General features: G+C 38.0%; 1 protein-coding gene across 5 annotated transcripts in view; it reads left to right on the top strand.

Annotated features, from left to right (window-relative positions):
- The window catches only part of SCAI (suppressor of cancer cell invasion), a 119,874-nt gene that overhangs the window by 92,411 nt on the left and 5,770 nt on the right, over positions 1 to 21,693 (top strand). For 2 of the 5 annotated variants that reach the window (XM_010844053.1, XM_010844054.1), the window contains 3 exons: positions 8,149 to 8,221; positions 11,212 to 11,385; positions 11,575 to 11,675. In XM_010844053.1, coding sequence (XP_010842355.1) covers positions 8,149 to 8,221; positions 11,212 to 11,385; positions 11,575 to 11,675 — 348 coding nt within the window. Of the gene's footprint in view, positions 1 to 8,148; positions 8,222 to 9,032; positions 9,177 to 11,211; positions 11,386 to 11,574; positions 11,676 to 21,693 lie in introns of those variants that run through there. The other 3 variants (XR_825621.1, XR_825620.1, XM_010844055.1) reach the window with 3 other exon arrangements.

The following is a 21,693-nucleotide window of genomic DNA, read 5'->3' as shown; positions in this document are numbered from 1 at the left end:
CGTGCACTGAACCTGGACTGGCACTCGTTTCATACATGATATTATACATGTTTCAATGCCATTCTCCCAAATCTTCCCACCCTCTCCCTCTGCAACAGAGTCCATAAGACTGTCCTATACATCAGTGTCTCTTTTGCTGTCTCGTACACAGGGTTATCGTTACCATCTTTCTAAATTCCATATATATGCGTTAGTATACTGTATTTATGTTTTTCCTTCTGGCTTACTTCACTCTGTATAATAGGCTCCAGTTTCATCCACCTCATTAGAACTGATTCAAATGTATTCTTTTTGATGGCTGAGTAATACTCCATTGTGTATATGTACCACAGCTTTCTTATCCATTCATCTGCTGATGGATAAGGATCATTTTTAAAGTTCTCTCTGCATGGTATCTCTCTCCTCCATTATGATTTGCTTCTAGTGCTTTTCCTTCATATTTCATTTTAGAGACTCATAATTTTTGCTTTTCCAATCAGATTTAAGAATGGAAGCTAGCAAAATGGTTGGAATCTCTGAGGTTGTAAGGCAGGGTCGTCACAGTGAGCTGCTCAGTGTGACAATCTAGCTCAGGAGCCATGGACCAGTACCTCCTGTCAGATCATCAGCAGCATTAAAATTAGAAATAAATTTCACAATAAATGTAATGCTCTTGAATTATCCCGAAAGTATCTCTGCACCCCTGGTCTTCCACGAAATCAGTCCCTGGTGCCAAAAAGGTTGGAGACCGCTGGTCTAGCTGGGCCTTTTCATTGAATCATTTCGGGTGTCAATATCTTGAGGTCTTTCTTCCTGGTCTGGTCATACTCACTGGAGCAGACTCAACTGTTCTGCCCAGAATGTAAAGATCTATTAGCATTATGCTCTGTTCTCCTTGAAGTCTATGTGAGTTTATATTAATATCTGCTTATATATGTATCTCAGAGAAGGCAATGGCACCCCACTCCAGTACTCTTGCCTGGAAAATCCCATGGACCGAGGAGCCTGGTTGGCTGCAGTCCATGGGGTCGCTAAGAGTCAGACACAACTGAGCAACTTCACTTTCACTTTTCACTTTCATGCATTGGAGAAGGAAATGGCAACCCACTCCAGTGTTCTTGCCTGGAGAATCCCAGGGACGGGGCAGCCTGGTGGGCTGCCGTCTATGGGGTTGCACAGAGTCGGACATGACTGAAGCGACTTAGCAGCAGCAGCAGCAGCAGCATACATGTATCTTTATATACCCAGTGCCTCATACTTTAAAAATTCTTAATAAATGTATGTTGAATGATTATTTGAAGATAGGCACCATTATCCTTATTTTATAGTTGAGGAAACTGCCCATGGAGCTTAAATATCTCTCCTGATTGATTCCAGCAGTCTTTCTCATTTCAGTGCTCAGGCTGTTTCTACATTTGGAAAGAGAGGTGCTTTTCATGCTAGTCTGAGTCTCGTTTCAGAGGAGATGGATTGAAATGCTAAGATCTCTTAACAGAACAAGTGTGTCCCACATGTTGACTCTCAAATTTCCATCAGGGTCTAGGCCTCATCTATAGTGATGTAGTACTAGTGGGGTTAAAAAAAACAACTATCATTTTGTCCAACATTTCTTTCAGTTCTGCTTTTTTTTCCCTCCCTTTGGAAGAAGAAAATCCTTTGAGTATTTAATTATTTATGACAGAGCTGGATGCCTGCCAGTGAACATGACTTACACATTTGTCAAAACAGTCATATTTATCTCAGCAGTTTTTGTCCTAAAGTGTTTGGCTGATGGCTGTACGTTGCTGTGGTCTATGAAGGCGTACACACAAAATTACGTAAGGGTTCTTCTGACAGTCAGCCTCACTCACTCCATTTCCTCCTTGCTACTTTGAAAGACCATCTCCTCATTTGTGTTGTGTGGTTACCTGGGTTTTGTTTCTTTTATATTTAACCTATTTGGAGTTGCTGGACTTCTTAAATTTGTAGGTTAGAGTTTTTCATTACTGCTGGAAAATTCTCAGCCATTATCTCTTCAGACCTTGGCCATACTCTGGCTTCTCTCTCATCTCTTTCTGGACCTCTGATTTTACATACATCATTCTCACTGTGTCATCCACGTCTCTTGACCTCTCTTCTATATTTTCCATCTTTTCATTTCTCTGGCTGAAACTTGGATGATTTCTTTCAATTTAGCTTTCAGTTCACAAATTCCTTTTTTTTCAGCTGTGACTAACTTGGATATTAAACTCATTTATTGAGTTCTTTGTTAGTTGTGGTATTTTTCATTTCAGAAAGTTTTGTTTGGTTCTTTTTTCAAGTGATTTATTGCCCTTTTTATAGTTCCCTATTTTCTGTTTTCAAGTTTCTTCTTTATTTCTTTAAACTTAATAGGCCTATTTATCATATTATTTATTATCCATCTGGTAATTCTTACACCTGAAATGTGCTTTTGCTGCCCAAAGATGCCCGTTGCTGTTTCTGTATCCCGGTATGCTTGATTATCTTTGATTCGATTATAGTTGTATCCTTAAAATTCTCTGCGATAAATTCACTGAACCCTAGAATGATGATATTTTCATCTAGAGAGGATCTGCATGTGCTTCTGCTACAGAGGCACAGCTTGGGGACTATGTGTTTGGAATTACCTAGGTGGTATAAATTTGGGCTGCAAACATGCAAGAGGGCTGGCTTATAGTTAAAACCCTTAGGGCTGTTTGATTCCTTTGCTTGCTTTTTCTCTATTCTGCTCAGCACCAGGAAAATTTTCTTTGTGATCTGTTGAGGTTTGGTCATGGCGGGTAGGGAAAGTGTGAAATTTGGTTTTTGTTCACCCTAACAGTGAATTCCATGGACTGTATAGTCCATGGGGTCAAAAAGAGTCAGGCACGACTGAGCGACTTTCACATACATACCTACAGTAAAAGTATAGCCCTTTGGGATTCCGGTTTAGCAGGGCTGGTTTTCTATTAGACTCTCATTTTAGACAGACCTTGAGCTCTGACTTCTGTCCCCTTCTCTGTAAGGCCTTTAAAGTCTAAATTCAAGTGGCTCAATTGCCTCAGGGCAGGGGAGGCCTTGTTGTTCTTTAGTTGCTAAGTTGTGTCTGACTCTTTGCTACCCTATGGACTGCAGCGCACCAGGCGTCCCTGTTGTTCACCGTCTCCTGGAATTTGCTCAAACTCATGTCCATTGAGTCAGTGATGTTACCTAACCATTTCATCCTCTGCTGTCCCCATCTCTTGCCTTCAGTCTTTCCCAGCATCAGGATCTTTCCCAAAGAGTTGGCTCTTCGCATCAGGTGGCCCAAGCATTGGAGCTTCAGTTTCAGCATCAATCCTAAAGGCCTGGTGTCAAGCTTATTTTCTTAGTCTCCTCTACTGGTTTTTCCTCATCTCCCTGACCTATCACTGGAGTATTCCTGGGCTCCATCCTTGTTCTTCTTCTGTTCTAGCTACAGCTGACTCCCTAGATGCCCTTAATAGTTTCATGACTTTAATTACTATCTCTGTGCTGACAATTTCCACATTTATATCACCAGCCCAAATCTTTCTCAGTTAACCCCAGACTTGAATATAATCTACGTACTCCACATCTCTCATTGGTGACTCTAATAGAGATTGCAAAGCTAACATGCCCAGGACAGTTTCTAGATCTCTTCTGTGTCCAACTTCCCCATATCAGTTAATGACTATTGTCCTTTTATAGTTGCCCTAGCTCAAATCTTTAGTTTCATTATGAACTTTTCCTTCCCTCACACCTACATCCATTTCAGAATATTTTCTTGGTTATAACTAATATGCCCAGAATCTTACTACCTTCACTGCCACCATCGTCTCTCCCCTGAATTAATGCAGTAGCCTCATAACTAGGCTTCCTCCTCCTGCCCTTGCTCCCCTACAGGGTGTGCCTGTAAATCAGATTATGTCACTTATCTGCTCTGAAGGCTCCTCATCTCACTAAGGGTATAGGCTTCATGCTTTCTGCTCTCATGCTTCTCCCCCACCCCCCAAATGCATCTCTATCTTCTCTTGTGGTCTCCTTATCACAGTTCTCTTTAGCCACACAGACCTTGCTCTTCCTCAGACATACCTGGCAGTCTTCTGCTTAGAATCTTTGTGTTCTGTTCCTTCAACCGTGAATCCTCTTCCAAAGAACACTTTTTGTTTTCCAGGTGTTTAATCAACTGAAGCCTCTTAATAGAGCTTTCTGTAATTTTGTTGTTGTTCAGTTGCTCAGTTGTGTCCAGCTCTTTGTAACCCCATGAACTACAGCACGCCAGGCTTCCCTGTCCTTCACCATCTTCTGGAGTTGCTCAAACTGATGTCCATTGAGTCAATGATGCCATCCAACCATTTCGTCCTTTCTTGTCCCCTTCTCCTCCTGCCTTCAATTTTTCCCAGCATCAGGGTCTTTTCTAATGAGTCAGTTCTTTGCATCAGGTGGCCAAAGTATCGAGCTTCAGCTTCAGCATCAGTCCTTCCAGTGAATATTCAGGGTTGATTTCCTTTAGGATTGACTGATTTGATCTCCTTGCAGTCCAAGGGACACTTAAGAGTCTTCTCCAACACCACAGTTCGAAAGCATTAATTCTTTGGTGCTCATCCTTCTATATGGTCCAACTCTCACATCTGTACATGACTACTGGAAAAACCATAGTTTTGACTATATAGACCTTTGTCAGCAAAATGATGTCTCTGCTTTTTAATATATTGTCTAGTTCGTCATAGCTTTTCTTCCAAGGAGCAAGGGTCTTTTAATTTCATGGCTGCAGTCACCATCTGCAGTGAATTTGGAGCCCAAGAAAATAAAGTCTGCCACTGTTTCCCCATCTATTTGCCATGAAGTGATGGGACCGGATGCCATGATCTTTGTTTTTTGAAGGTTGATTTTTAAACCAGCCTTTTCACTCTTCTCTTTCACCTTCATCAAGAGACTCTTTAGTTCCCTCTTTGCTTTCTGCATATCTGAGGTTATTGATATTTCTCCTAGCAATCTTGATTCCAGCTTGAGCTTCACCCAGCCTGGCATTTCGCATGATGTACTCTGCATGTAAGTTAAATAAGCAGGATGACAATATACAGCCTTGATGTACTCCTTTCCCAATTTTGAACGAGTCAGTTGTTCCATGTCCAGTTTTAACTTTTGCTTCTCAGGAGATAAATAAGGTGATCTTGTATTCCTGACTCTTTAGAATTTTCACCAGTTTGTCAACACAGTTAAAGGCTTTAGTGTAGTCAATGAAACAGAAGTATATGTTTTTCTGGAATTCCCTTGCTTTTTCTGTCATCCAGTGGATGTTGGCAATTTGATTTCTGGCTCCTCTGCCTTTTCTAAATCTGAAAGTTCTTGGTTCATGAACTGTTGACGTCTCACTTGGAGAAATTTGAGCATGACCTTGCTAGCCTGTGAAATGAATCTATTGTGTGGTAGTGTGAACATTCTTTGGCATGGCCCTTCTTTGGGATTGGAATGAAAACTGACCTTTTTCAGTCTTGTGGCCACTACTAAGTTTTCCATACTTGCTGGCATATTGAGTGCAACACTTTAACAACGTCATCTTTTAGTATTTGAAATAGTTCAGTGGGAATTCTGTCATCTCCACTAGCTTTGTTCATAATGATGCTTACTAAGGCCCACTTGACTTCACAATAAGGAATTAATGATATGAGCTACAGTCAGCTCCCAGTCTTGTTTTTGCTGACTGTATAGAGCCTCTCAATCTTTGGCTGCAAAGAATATAATCAATCTGACTTCAGTGTTGACTATCTGGTGATGTCCATATGTAGAGTTGTCTCTTGTGTTGTTGGAAGAGGATGTTTGTTATGACCAGTGCGTTCTCTTGGCAAAACTGTTAGCCTTTGCCTTGCTTCATTTTGTATTCCAAGGCCAAGCTTGCCTGTTACTCCAGGTATCTCTTGACTTCCTACTTTTGGCATTCCAGTCCCCTGTGATGAAAAGGACATCGAATACATTTAATCCTTGCAACCCAATGTGTTATTTCTGTTAACCCTGTTTTACAGATAAAACCAAGGCACAAGATGGCTGATTTGGAATTGAAATGCAGTCTGATTATGAATCTTTGCTTTACTGCCAGCTGTACTCTGCTGTCTTTGCATATGTAGCACTTGTCAACCTCTGTAATATTATATAACTTTATTTTGTTCATTGCAGGTTGCTACCTGCCACCTCCACCCCCATCTAAATGTCAGCTCCAGAAAGACGGGATTTTTTTTTTAATCTGTTTTTTTGTTTGTTTTGGTTTGTTTTTTCTTACTGCAGTACCCCTAGCACCTACAACAGTATCTAGTTTGTAGGTTCAATGAGTATCTTTTGAAGAAAAGAGATCTTTGAAAAGGTACTATGTAGTATTTTAAAGTTGTAAAGTTGAGTTCACCAATAAGCTCTTTTAAACTTTTATAATCTATACAATTCTAGAGCAGTGTAAAATGTCAGAAATACCCAATTCATTCTATAACAGGCCAGAAGACATTTATATGACCTTGAGCAACTGAACAGCAGCAAATACACCTACTAATAGAATAATCTGCCAGAAGAGTTTATCTGAAAAATGCAAGGAGATTGCATATATGAAAATCAGTCAGTACTGTATTCCCTGTTACCTTTTACCCATTTTTCTATTGAAACAGTGGTCTTTTTCTTATGGATTTGGAAAAGCTCTTTCTATATTAAGGAGATTAATCCTTTGTAAAGTGAGTTGCATATGTTTTCCCCAGTTCAGCTTCTTGCTTTTGCTTTAGTTTATGCTGTATTTTACAATTCACAAGCCTTTGGTTTTTGTAATGGGTTTGTCAATCTTAATTACAACCGTCAGGAAGATCTACATTAGAGAAGTTACCCTTATTTTCTTATATTTTCTTTCAGCACTGTTGCTATTTAATTTTTTACATTTAAATTGATTATATTAGAAATTCATCCTAGATTTTGGTATGAAGTATGGAGTTTTCTAGATAGATGTCAGTTTTTCCTGCCAGTCCCAACCATCATCCATATCATATATCCTTAAGCCTCATCTATTTCGGGGTCTAATTCTGAACTCTTCATTTTCTTCCATTGGTTTTTCTGCCTCCTTTTATGCCAAGGCACATATTTTTAATTACTGAGGCTTTAAAGTATGTTTTAATAACTGATAAGTCTAGTTTCCCCTCTTTACTCTATTTAGCTTTATTTTTATTTATTTTTTGACCACATCACATTGCATGTGGGATCTTAGTTCCTCAGCCAGGGATTGATCTTGTGTCTCCAGCAATGGAAGCACATTATTCAGGAATTCTTAACCACTGGACCGGAAAGCAAGTCCCCCTGCTCTTCTTTTTCAGAATTTTCCTGGCTAATGTGTCTTATCCAAATGCACTTTATAATTTCTTTGAATTGCATGGGGAAAAAAAATCTGTGGCCATTTCTGTTAAGGTTGATTTAAATTTTAATAAATTAGTATAATGACATCTTTAGAATGGGTTTCCCTCTAAGAACATAGTATGTCTTTCTGTTTGTTCAAGTCTTCATGTTTATCATTCAAAAGTATTTTTTAGTTGTTTTGGTGTTTTTTCACTTAAGTTTACTCCTAGGAGTTTTCTCTCTCTTGTTGTTTTACCATACAGTTTATGATTCTACTTCTCATGTAGCTCTGCCGTTATGGAAAGGACAGTATTAATCATGCAGCAGTAGTGAGTGTCAGTTTAATTCTCACCGTAAATTAACACATTGACCTTCTGGTTTTATGCATTATTCTGTACAATCTATTATCATGATTCACAGCAAGAGATGAATCCAGCCTTCCCATACCTGTAAGTCAGGTTTTATAGCCTGTGAGGCTGGGAGCCAGATCCTAGATCTTGGCAAATCTACCCTTGTAAATCCTAGGTGTGCTGCTCAATGGAGTGGCCTCTTAAACAGCCAGGTGACCTCTCCCTGTAACACTGCAACCATGTGTGTGCCTTTACTTTAAAAATCAATAGTTCATTTAATAAATGTCACCATTTTAAGAAAGCCTATTACGCATGTTAGTTATACTTGAACGACAGCCTCTTCAGCCGTTACTGATGTTTCTGCATCTACTTAAGAGTAAAAGAACCTGATCTATACACTAGTGATATGCTTTGGAAAATTACTGAGTAACTGTCATTGGTCAAATCTTTAATGAAAGTTTTAAACTCTTGTATATTACAGAATTTCACAAACTTATTTGGACAGCCACTAGTCTGCTTGCTTTCTCCTACAGCCTACCCAAAAGCTTTACAAGGTATGTTCTTTCATTCCCTGTTATATCCATAGGTCGCAAATCAACTTATATCTTCATCTTGAATAATGCTGATCTGATCTTCGTCTCCCCCATCTATAGTGGTCAGTTGTAGGTTTATAGTGTTGAATGTGGCAAGTATCAGTCTGAAATAAACCCAGAAGTCTTGCCAACAGTCAGACTTCCTGAATGGGCTACAGTTAGGCCTTGAGATAGGTCTAAAAGAAATGATAAAACATCCTTGAGAAGAGAGTGGTTTTGGTTCCCTTGCTATTGGGGAACTTCATGTTGATATATGGCAAAACCAATATAATATTGTAAAGTTAAAAAATTAAATTAAATTTAAAAAAAAAAGATATTGTTAATTAAAGCCAGAAAAAAAAAATTTTTTTTGAGGGTGTGCTTGTCTTCATCCACATAGTACTATTTCTTCTATGTCTGGCTGTATATTTTAAGTATCTTTTAAGACCATGAGAAATCTGGTCTAGGACACTTCTTAATCCATGCCCAAGGATTAGGATAACCTAGCTGGCACAACTTAAAGGGTTTCTTTTATTCACATTTTTACATCACTGTATTTTTAACATTAAAAAAACCTCTTCTCAATGTGCCAGAGAGATAGGTCAGTGTTTTGCCATTTCTCAAGTGGCTGAGAAATGAAAATTTTTTTGTCTTAAATAATTTGTCCTCAGTAAGCAACACATAAAATCTGATTCTAACGCCTAGTCACTAAGCTAGGTAAAATACTAAACAAACCTTACTCCTGTTTTAGCAGTACTTGTCACTGTTTCACTATCTTCCTAACCGTGAACAGTGCTGGTGTCTCTCTGTGGGGGATGGCATTTTACTGCTACTTCCCAGCCAGAAGTCCTGTCTGCTGATATAGTTTGACACAGGAGGTGATGGTCAGCATTTGAATGCCCGAGAGAAGCTGGAGACTTTTCACCGTTGTTTTAAGGTAAGTTCTGCTATTTAACAGGGAAAAACATGTAGACATACTAAGTTCATGTATCTAGAAGACAAATCACTAAGGGATAGAACTTACCTTCAAACAACGGTAAAACTCTCCCGCTTTGAGGACTTGGTTAACCTGTTTCTTACCATTTCTGAAGAAATGTAACCCCTTCCAATGGCGAGTACTTTTTGCTATCACTTTTTTCCTATCATGAAACAGCTTTATTTTAAATTGCATGAACAAATGGGTTAATACCGATTATTTAATCAGAAAGGTTTTATTGTGAAGAGGGTAAAAACACAGACTCTAAAGGCAAATTGATCATATTTGAATCCCAACTCTGCCCCCTACGAGCTGTGTGACCTTGGGAAGTTCCTCAGGCATTCTGTGCCTCAGTTTCTTTGCTAATAAATGGAGATAATAATAGTACCTACCTCCTTAAAGAATTCTGAGTACACAGTAAGTATTCAATATGTGTTAACTAGTGTCATTATTGTAATATGCTTAATTTAAATATATGTCCTTAACGTGTCTTAGTCTAGAATCCTATCTGGTGTGCTATGAAAGTAGATGAAATGATGTCCCAAGTGAAGTTGAAGGATGCGTAAAATTAGGTAGATAGGAGTGAAATATGGTTGAATAAGAGTGTTTTAGCAAAGAAATCGGAGAAGGCAATGGCACCCCACTCCAGTACTCTTGCCTGGAAAATCCCATGGACGGAGGAGCCTGGTAGGCTGCAGTCCATGGGGTCTTTAAGAGTCAGACATGACTGAGTAACTTCACTTTCACTTTTCACTCTCATGCATAGGAGAAGGAAATGGCAACCCACTCCAGTGTTCTTGCCTGGAGAATCCCTGGGACAGTGGAGCCTGGTGGGCTACTGTCTATGGGGTCTCACAGAGTCGGACATGACTGAAGTGACTTAGCAGCAGCAGCAGGAGCAAGTGACCAAAAGGTGGCCTTCAAGGCTTGTTAGCTGGCTTCAATGGCTTGTTAGCTGGCTTCAGAAGATAATCGTTCCAGAGAACCAAGAGGACTTGGTGATAGACAGGATGACGGAATCAAGGAGAGGAGGGAAACATGGACTTCCAGGTTTCTGGCTTAGGTGCTGGTAGCAATGATAATCCTGGATAAGATTTATAAGAGAACAAATTGGGGGAAAGAATCTGCTTCTGAGTGTCAAGTTTAATGTGTTGAGTTTGAGGTTACCTTTGAGAGTTAGTTTAAATGTCATAGTCGGGAGCTACTGTGTCCAGTAGAAATATAGGAATCACATGTATGATTTTAAGTTTTCTAGTAGCTACTAGAAATACCTTTTTTTAAAGTCTTTAGAGACAAACAGGTGAAATTAAGGTTAGTGATACATCTTTTTGTACTGAGGCTCTGAAATCCCATGTATATTTTACACTTCACAGTGAGTGTCAGTTTGGACACTCTTTGAAGTGCCTGGTGGCTGCTGTGGAATAGTGCCATTCTGGACCTAAGGAGCTCAGTTAGGCTGCAGCTAGAGCACTCTGAATTAGTAGGCACATAAGTGATAACCAAAATCATGTGCATAGGGGACATCAGCAACGTGTAGAGAGAAAATACTGATGTTTATGGGATAGGTAAAGAAAGAGCAACTAACAAAGGAGAATGAAGGTGACTGGCAGCTCTAGTGCTCCTCAGGAGGTTCCATCAGGAACTGCCCATGATCCAGCACTTGCCATATTTGCATGGAAGTTGTTAGCTGGAGGGGAAAAAGCAAAGGAATATGTTTGTTTTCTATTTCTCTTTTAAGTTGATGAGGTTCTATCTTAAATTTGTTTAGCAGAAAGCAACATACTTGGGCTTTGCTTTTGTAGTTCTAAGCCAAATCTACCTGGCTGAATTATAATTTAATGATATACATATATATATTATGAATGTTATATATAACATTATAATGTTAACATTATTATAATTAACATTAATTTTATACATATATATTAAAATGTTCCTCAAATGCCTCTCTTTTGTGAAACTGTTTTCTATATATTTAACATGTTTGTTATTACAGATCAATCTCAACGAGGTAGCCTGTTCACTCTGTTTTTGAACAATCCTCTAATGGCCTTCCTATTTGTCTCTGGACTGTCAAGCATGCGTAGAGGCCTATGGGAAAAGTGTCAAGAATATCTTCGAAAAATCAACCGTGACATTGCCCAGCTACTGACCCATTCACGTTCAATAGGTACCCTACTACTATAACTGCACACTTAACAAAATGTACTATCCTGGTTTAAAATTGTTTAAATTGTTTGATGTAATGGTATTTGTTGAAGGTAGGAAAGTTGAGAAGGTTTTCCTGAACATTTCTTCCCTTTTGAAGTGTATTTTCCACTTAAGTATCCTTTTACTATCACTTTTCTCCTTTTTTCAGATCAGGCATTTCTCCAGTTTTTTGGAGATGAATTTCTTCGCTTGCTTCTCACGAGATTTATCTTTTGTTCAGCCACCATGAGGATGCACAAGATTTTTCGGGTAGGCAAACAATATCATTAAAGATCAATCTTGCCATTTTAGGTATTTAAGAATCATGTTTTACCTGTATTAAGTAAACTTTGAATAGATCCAAAATAATATTCATACATTAATATGTAAGGTATGAAGATGAACAGTATCAGGCACATCTGAGTATCTACCATTCAGTTTAAGAAGCGGAAAGTTTTCATTACTTTTGAGGCCCCTCAAGGGGCCTTCCTGATCTTATCTCCCTCTCAAATGAAGCTAAAACCCTGAATTTTGTAATTGTCATTATAGTTTTGTCACATGTCACTCATTATCTTCTGATAATGGCCCTTTGGGTTGTGTCTGGTTTGCTATTGTTAAAAATGACACCACTGTGAAATCTTCCGTCGGTTACCTGGCACACATACAGATTTTCTCTGGGGAACGTACCTAGTAGTGGATTACAGGGTCAGACACTGCAGGTGTATTCAGCCTTACTAGTTAAAGGCCTGGCTGCACCAGTCCACAGTTGCACTAGCCATGTGTAAGAGTTGCCGTTTCCAGTAGTCATGTATGGATGTGAGAATTGAGCCATACAGAAGGCTGAACACTGAAGAATCAATGCTTTCGAACTGTGGTGTTGGAGAAGACTTTGAGAGTCCCTTGAACTGCAGGGAGATCCTACCAGTCAATCCTAAAGGAAATCAACCCTGAATATTCATTCAAAAGACTAATGCTGAAGCTTAAGCTCCAAATCTGGCCACCTGATACAAAGAGCCAACTCATTGGAAAAGACCTTGATGCTGGGAAAGATTGAAGGCAAAAGGAGAAGGGGATGACAGAGGAAGAGATTGTTAAATGGCATCACCAACTCAATGGACATGAGTTTGAGCAAGCTCCAGGAGATGGTGAAGGACAGGGAAGCCTGGTATTCTGCAGTCCATGGGGTTGCAAAGAATCAGACACGACTGAGCGACTAGATAACAACAATCCTTGCCAACACCTGTTGCTGTTATTCCTTATGTTTCATGTGAATCTGGTGGCTGTTAAGTAGTAGGTCCTTGTGGTTCCAGGTGTCATTTCTGGGATGACTGTTGAAGTCGAACAACTTTTCATATGTGTTCTTTATGAAGAGTGTGTTCAAGATTTTGGTCTGTTTTGCTCTAAGTAGTTTGGTTTCTGTGTAGTCGTGTAACTATTAACTTGTAACATTTATCAATCTCTTTTTTCAGTCATCAGTTCATCTCAGTTTTTGATGCATTTTGAAGTAAACTGTGGACTTTACCCCTCAACACTTCATCATGCAAATAAATAACTGGATTTTATAGTTATGTATTTATTTTTTTACTTCTTTTTTTAATGTAAACTTTACATATAATGAAATACACAGAACTAATGTGTACCATTAGGTGAGTTTTAACAAATATATATATCTTGGGATTTCAATAAAAATAAATAAATTTTTTAAATACATACACCTTTGTAACTCAAACTTCAGTCAAGTTTTACGACAGCATCATTCCAGAAAACTTTCTCCATATCCCTTTCTAGTTAGCCTGCTACCCGTTATCCCAGAGGCAGTGCTGTTTTTATTATTTTCATTTCAGATTAGTGTCAGCTATTTACACAATGTACTTGAATTAAACTGTGTAAACCTTCTTTGATGAAGTGTATTCTTAAGATTTATCTGTGTTGTTTCATGCAGAAGTAACTCATTCTTTTGAGTAGTTCCGTTTTCTGAATGTGTCACAGTTTATTTAAGCCTTCTCTTTTTGATGAATACTTGGGCAGATTTAAACTTTTGACTTTTATAGATAAAGTGGCCATGAACGTTCCCATAGAAATCTTTTTTCCAAAGACTTGCGTTTTGAATTTTCTTGGCCGTAGGATATGTATGTCTTTAGTTTTATAAGAAACTGCCAGATCTTTTCCTCAAACTAGCTGTACCGTTTTCTTTTCCCAGCAACTGCATATAAAAGTTGCTTTGCACCCTTGCCAACACATGATGTTGTCAGTCTTAAATTTTTTTTTTTAGTCTTAAATTTTTAAAAAATTTATTTATTTTTAACTGAAGGATAATTGCTCTACAGTATTGTGTTGGTTTTTACCAAATATCAACATGAATCAGCAATAGGTTTACTCATGTCCCCTCCCACTTGAACATCCCTCCCAATCCCACTCCTCTAGGTTGTTACCCAGCCGGGTTTGAGAACCCTGAGTCATACAGCAAATTCCCATTGACTATCTATTTTACATATGGTAATGTATGTTTCCGTGTTACTCTCTATACATCCCCACCCTCTCCTTCCTGCCCCACCCAGAATTGTCCATAAATCTGTTCTCTATGTCTGTGTCTCCTTTCAGTTCAGTTCAGTCGCTCAGTTGTGTCCAACTCTTTGCGACCCCATGAACCGCAGCATGCCAGGCCTCCCTGTCTATCACCAATTCCTGGAGTCCACCCAAACTCATGTCCATTGAGTCGGTGATGCCATCCAGCCATCTCATCCTCTGTCATCCCCTTCTCCTCCTGCCCTCAATCTTTCCCAGCATCAGGGTGTTTTCAAATGAGTCGGCTCTTCGCATCAGGTGGCCAAAGTATTGGAGTTTCAGCTTCAACATCAGCCCTTCCAATGAATATCCAGGACTGATCTCCTTTAGGATGGACTGGTTCGATCTCCTTGCAGTCCAAGGGACTCTCAAGAGTCTTCTCCAACACCACAGTTCAAATGCACCAATTCTTTGGCACTCAGCTTTCTTTCTAGTCCAATTCTCACATCCATACATGACCACTGGAAAAACCATAGCCTTAACTAGACAGACCTTTGTTGATAAAGTAATGTCTCTGCTTTTTAATATGCTGTCTAGGTTGGTCATAACTTTCCTTCCAAGGAGTAAGCGTCTTTTAATTTCATGGCTGCAATCACCATCTGCAGTGATTTTGGAGCCCAAAAAAATAAAGTCTGACACTGTTTCCACTGTTTCCCAATCTATCTGCCATGAAGTGATGGGACCAGATGCTATGATCTTAGTTTTCTGAATGTTGAGCTTTAAGCCGACTTTTTCACTCTCCTCTTTCACTTTCATCAAGAGGCTCTTTATTTTTTTTTAACCATTTATCATTTATTTATTATTATTATTATTACCTTACAATATTGTATTGGTTTTGCCATACATCAACATGAATCCGCCATGGGTGTACATGTGCTCCCCATCCTGAAACCCCCTCCCACCTTCCTCCCCATACCATCCCTGTGGGTCATCCCAGTGCACCAGCCCCAAGCATCCTGCATCCTGCATCGAACCTGGACTGGCGATTCGTTTCTTATATGATATTATACATGTTTCAATGCCATTCTCCCAAATCATGCCACCCTCACCCTCTCACACAGAGTCCAAAAGACTGTTCTATGCATCTGTGTCTCTTTTGCTGTCTCGCATACAGGGTTATCATTACCATCTTTCTAAATTACATATATATGCGTTAGTATATGATATTGGTGTTTTTTTTTCTGGCTTACTTCACTCTGTATGATAGGCTCCAGTTTCATCCACCTCATTAGAACTGATTCAAATGCATTCTTTTTAATGACTGAGTAATACTCCATTGTGTATATGTACCATAGCTCTCTTATTCATTCGTCTGCTGATGGACATCTAGGTTGCTTCCATGTCCTGGCTATTATAAACAGTGCTGCGATGAACATTGGGGTACAGGTGTCTCTTTTAATTCTGGTTTCCTCGGTGTGTATGCCCAGCAGTGGGATTGCTGGGTCATAAGGCAGTTCTATTTCCAGTTTTTTAAGTAATCTCCACACTGTTCTCCATAGTGGCTGTACTAGTTTGCATTCCCACCAACAGTGTAAGAGGGTTCCCTTTTCTCCACACCCTCTCCAGCATTTATTGCTTATAGACTTTTGGATTGCAGCCATTCTGACTGGCGTGAAATGGTACCTCATTGTGGTTTTGATTTGCATTTCTCTGATAATGAGTGATGTTGAACATCTTTTCATGTGTTTGTTAGCCATCTGTATGCCTTCTTTGGAGAAATGTCTATTTAGGTCTTTGGCCCATTTTTTGATTGGGTCGTTTATTTTTGTGGAATTGAGCTGCAGGAGTTGCTTGTATATTTTTGAGATTAGTTGTTTGTCAATTGCTTCATTTGCTATTATTTTCTCCCATTCTGAAGGCTGTCTTTTCACCTTGCTTATAGTTTCCTTTGTTGTGAAGAAGCTTTTAAATTTAATTAGGTCCCATTTGTTTATTTTTGCTTTTATTTCCAGTATTCTGGGAGGTGGCTCATAGAGGATCCTGCTGTGATGTATGTCAGAGAGGGTTTTGCCTATGTTCTCCTCTAAGAGTTTTACAGTTCCTGGTCTTATGTTTAGATCTTTAATCCATTTTGAGTTTATTTTTGTGTATGGTGTTAGAAAGTGTTCTAGTTTCATTCTTTTACAAGTGGTTGACCAGTTTCCCCAGCACCACTTGTAAAAGAGATTGTCTTTTCTCCATTGTATACTCTTGCCTCCTTTGTCAAAGATTAAGGTGTCCATAGGTGTGTGGATTTATCTCTGGGCTTTCTATTTTGTTCCATTGATCTATATTTCTGTTTTTGTGCCAGTACCATACTGTCTTGATGACTGTGGCTTTGTAGTAGAGCCTGAAGTTAGGCAGGTTGATTCCTCCAGTTCCATTCTTCTTTCTCAAGATTGCTTTGGCTATTTGAGGTTTTTTGTATTTCCATACAAATTGTGAAATTATTTGTTCTAGCTCTGTGAAAAATACCGTTGGTAGCTTGATAGGGATTGCATTGAATCTATAGATTGCTTTGGGTAGTATACTCATTTTCACTATATTGATTCTTCTGACCCGTGAACATGGTATATTTCTCCATCTATTAGTGTCCTCTTTGATTTCTTTCACCAGTGTTTTATAGTTTTCTATATATAGGTCTTAGTTTCTTTAGGTAGATATATTCTTAAGTATTTTATTCTTTTCGTTGTCAAGAGGCTCTTTAGTTCTTTTTCACTTTCTGCCATAAGGGTGGTGTCATCTGCATATCTGAGGTTATTGATATTTCTCCCAGCAATCTTGATTCCAGCTTGTGCTTCCTCCAGCTCAGTGTTTCTCATGATGTACTCTGCATATAAGTTAAATAAGCAGGGTGTCTCCTTTGCTCTGCAAATAGGTTCATTGGTACCATCTTTCTCGATTCCATATATATGTATTAGTATATGATATTGGTTTTTCTCTTTCTGGTCAGTCTTAAATTTTAACCAGTTTGGTGGATTTATAGTGGTATCTCAGTGTAGTTTAAACTTACATTTCACTGATGAATGAAGCTATTAGACATCTTTTCAGGTGCTTATTAGTTATATTTTATCCTATTCCGTGGTATGCCTTTTTGTTTTCTTAACAGTGGCTTTTGAAGATCAAACTTTTAAAATTCTGATGAAATTTGAACTGATCTTTTTTTTTTCCTTTTGTGGTGTGTTTTATCTGAGAAATCTCTGCTTAGCTCCAAGTCACAAAGATTTTTCTCCTATGTTTTCTAGGAGTTTTATAGTCTTAGCTTTTATATTTAGTTCTGAGTTAACTTTTGTTTACAATGTGAAGTAAGGGTTAAATTTTTTTTTTCAGTATGTATGTGGAGTTTTTCTAGTGTCCCTTGTTGAAAAGCTTATCCATTTTTCATTGAGATAATTTTGTTTTTTGAAAATCATTCAGCCATGTATGTATAGCATTATTTCTAGATTCTAAATTCTGTTCCATTGACCACTAGCATTTTTTTCTCCAGTATACTACTTCCTTGATAATTGCAGCTTTACAGTAAGTGCTGAAATCCTTATAATCTAAGTCCCTGCTACCACCAAAACGCCTTAAGTGTTTTAATAGTTCTAGATCTTTTGCATATCTATGTGAATTTTAGCATTAGGTTTACATTTTGATTGAGATTGCATTTATTCTATGTAATCAATCTGTGGAGAGTTGTATTTTAATAATATTAAGTCTTCCAGTTAATTAATATGTTATATCTCCCTATTTATTTAGGTCTTCTTTAGTTTCTCAGCAGTATTTTGTGGGTCTTATCATATAGGTCTTATATGTGTTTCATTAAATTTATTCTGAAGTATTTTAAGTTTTGGGATGATTTGTAAGTAGAATTATATATTTTATTTCACTTTCCAATTTTTGTTGCTAAGAAATAGACATACTGATGTCTTGTAAATTAACCTTGTATCCTGCATCTTGCTACTGCTGCTGCTAAGTCCCTTCAGTCGTGTCCGACTTTGTGCAACCCCATAGACGGCAGCCCACCAGGCTCCTCTGTCCATGGGATTCTCCAGGCAAGAACACTGGCGTGCGTTGCCATTTCCTCCTCCAATGCATGAAAGTGAAAAGTCAAAGTGAAGTTGCTCAGTCGTGTCCGCCTCCTAGCGACCCCATGGACTGCAGCCCACCAGGGCTCCTCCGTCCATGGCATTTTCCAGGCAAGATTACTGGAGTGGGGTGCCATTGCCTTCTCCAGCGTCTTGCTAAATTGAAGTATTAATGTATTCCTTAAGATTTTTCTATGTTCATGATTATGTCATCTTCAGACAAAAGCAGTTTTACTTCCTCCTTTCCAATCTGTGTTTTATTTTATGTATACATGTGCTTTATTTATTTCAGTGTTACAGCAAAATGGTTAATAGAAGTAATGAGAATGATTAGCTTTGCATTGTTCATGATTTTAAGGGAAGATTAATCATTTACCATAAATTATAATGTTAATTGTTAGTTTTTCGTAGATATCCTTTTTCAGACTGACTGTTGTTGTTTAGTCGCTAAGTCATGTCTGACTCTTTGCAACCCCATGGACTGCCGCACGCCAGGCTTCCCTGTTCTACACTGTCTGCCAGAGTTTGCTCAAACTCATGTCCATTGAGTCGGTGATGCCATCCAACCATCTCATCCTCTGTTGTCCCCTTCTCCTCCCACCTTCAGTCTTTCCCAGCATCAGGGTCTTTTCCAGTGAGTCAGCTCTTTGGATCAAGTGGCCAAAGTATTGGACCTTCAGCTTCAGGATCAGTCCTTCTAATGAATATTCAGGGTTGATTTCCTATAGTATCGACAGGTTTAATCTCTTTGCTGTCCAAGGGACTCTCAAGAGTCTTCTCCAGCACAATTGAAAAACGTTTCTTCGAGGCTCAGCCTTCTTTATGGTTCAACTCTCACATCCATACACGACTACTGGAAAAACCATACTTTTGACCATATGGACCTTTGTTTGCAAAGTGATGTCTCTGCTTTTTAATATACTGTCTAGGTTTGTCATAGCTTTTCTTAAAAGAACAAGTGTCTTAGTTTCATGGCTGCAGTCACCATCTGCAGTGATTTTGGAGCCTGAGAAAATCTGTCACTCTTTCTACTTCTATTCCTATTGCTGAGAGTTTTTTTGTTTTTTTTACCAGGAATGGGTATGAACGGTTGTCAGATACTTTTTTCTGCATTACTCTGATGTATATTAATTCTGTTAACATAGTGAATAACATTGATTGATTTTCTAACAGTAATCAACATTGTATATCTGAGCTAAACATATTTTATGGTCATGTATTATCCTTTTGCATTGCTGGATTCAATTCGGTAATACTTCATTGTTGATTTTTGTGTCTGTTTTTATGAATAATTATGGTATTTAGTTTTCTTTTCCTGTGATGTCTTAATGTGATTTTGTTATCAAGGTAGTGCTGATTCATAAATTAGGTTGGGATGTGTTTGATTCTCTTGTCTTTCTTAAAGGGTTTGTGACTGAAATTATTTCTTCCTTGAACAATTGATAGAATTCATCAGTAAAACCATCTGGATCTGGAGTTTTCTTTTGGGGAATGTTTTAAATTATGAATTCAATTTCAAAGACTATTCATGTTTTCTCTTTTCTTCATAGTCAATTTTAATCTCTTACGTCTTACAAGTCATTTGTCTAGTTTATTGCTAAAAAGTTTTTGGTAATATTTTATTATCCTTTTAGTTTCTGTAGAATCCCTAGTGATCTTTCATGCCTTGTATTGGTAATGTTTCTTAAGTTTCTTTTTTCTTTTTCAGTCTAGCTAAAGGATTTTTTATTTTAATGATCTTTGCAAATAAAAAGCTTTTGCTTTCATTGATTCTTTTTTACTACTATTTGTCTCTTTTCTATTTAATTTATTTCTATTAATACTTTATAAGTTTTCTTTTTGATTACTTTGATTTTAATTTGCTCTTTTAATTTCTGTGATCTAAAACCTTTTTTATCTTCTAATGCAAGCACCTACTCTTTTTTTTGTGGTGGGGGGGAGGCGCTGCACGGCATGTGCAATCTGAGTTCCCTGACCAGGTATGAAACCCATGGCCCCTGCATTGGAAGCAGAATCTTAACCAATGGACTGCCAGTAAAGTCCCCAGTCACCTCCCTAGGGACAGTTGAAATGAATGTATATGCTGCTACTGTTATATGAGGAGTTCTATAAATATCTATTAGATCACATTGGTTTATGTTATTTGAGCTATTTATATCCTTATTGATTTTATGAATAATTGTTCTATTATTGCAACATATAATGTGTATCTTCCTCTGGCTATTTTTAAGGTTTTATATTAGTCTCCTACAGTTTGATTATGATGTACTACCTGAATATGCATTTCTTTGTTGTTTTCTTCCTGCTCGGGGTTTGTTTAGCATCTTGAAGCTGTCTAAATATCAACCTATTCAAGATATTTGGAACATTTTCAGCCATAATTTATTCAAACGTTTTTTCTTCACTCCTCTCTTTCCTTCTGGGACATCAATTACATACATGTCAAATGACCTAATAGTCCTTCAGTTCCTGATTTTCACTTCAGTTTTTCTTTTTTAAAGTGAAAGCAGGTCTATTTAGATGCTTTTCACTTTTTAAAAAATGTCTATTTTCTGTCTAAGTTTCTGCTGCTGTCTTCAACTTTACTGATGTTTTCTTCTGCAGTAACTGATATTCTTTTAATCCTCTAACCTTTGAGTTTTTCATTTCAGGGATTATATTTTTCTCATCTGTAGTTCTTTGTGGTTCTTACAATATTTTCCATTTTTCTCCTCCTCATATTTATCTTTTCTTTTGTTCTCTAAATGAATAGGAATAGCTAAAGTTTTTACCTTCTAATACTATATTCTCTATCATTTATAGGTTTGTTTTTATTGTTTTTTTAACTAGTCAGGAGTCTCATATTTATAATTCTTTGTATGTTTAGTAATTTTTGTTAGACTGTGAGCACTGTAAATTTTCTAATGTTGAATTCTGGATTTTGTTGTTTTTCTTTAGAGTGTTGGGCTTTGGTTCTGGCAGGAGTTAAATTACTTGAACATTTCTTTGATATTTCCATGGCTTGTTTTTAAGCTTTTTAAGGGGAACTTTAATAAAGTGATGTTTAGCATACAGGTGCGGGCTTATTTCAGCCTATTATTTCTCTGCGTTCTCTTTCATATATCCATGTTTCAATACATATTCCCCGCTCTAGAGGTGTGTGGTCAGAATTTAGATGTGTCTGAGCCTTGTGCAAGCTGGGAGAATTGTTGAGAGTACAGTAACCCCCTACCAGTTCCTGGTTTTATTGTTTTTTGGTTTTTTTTTTAGGAATTTTGAACTTTTCATTATTGTTACTCCTTATAGTATTTAGTGTGGTAAAATGAAAATTTGGTCTCTGTAATATGTAATTACTGATGCCTACTGATAGAAATATAAATGACGTTAGAATATATGGACTGTCAGATGTATCGAAAAGTAGTTATTCAGTTTTTCAGTAAATTTTAAATGTTTGACAAAATTGTAGTCTATCATATCAGTCGCTCAGTCGTGTCCGACTCTTTGCGACCCCATGAATCGCAGCACGCCAGGCCTCCCTGTCCGTCATCAACTCCTGGAGTTCACTGAGACTCACGTCCATCGAGTCAATGATGCCATCCAGCCATCTCATCCTCTGTCGTCCCCTTCTCCTCTTGCCCCCAGTCCCTCCCAGCATCAGAGTCTTTTCCAATGAGTCAACACTTAGCATGAGGTGG

The sequence above is a fragment of the Bison bison genome, unplaced genomic scaffold (genome assembly GCF_000754665.1).
Source record: "Bison bison bison isolate TAMUID 2011002044 unplaced genomic scaffold, Bison_UMD1.0 scf7180017864193, whole genome shotgun sequence".
NCBI lineage: Eukaryota > Metazoa > Chordata > Mammalia > Artiodactyla > Bovidae > Bison > Bison bison.
The sequence above is the reverse complement of the archived record's forward strand: the minus strand, read 5'-3'. Positions and strand labels throughout refer to the sequence as shown.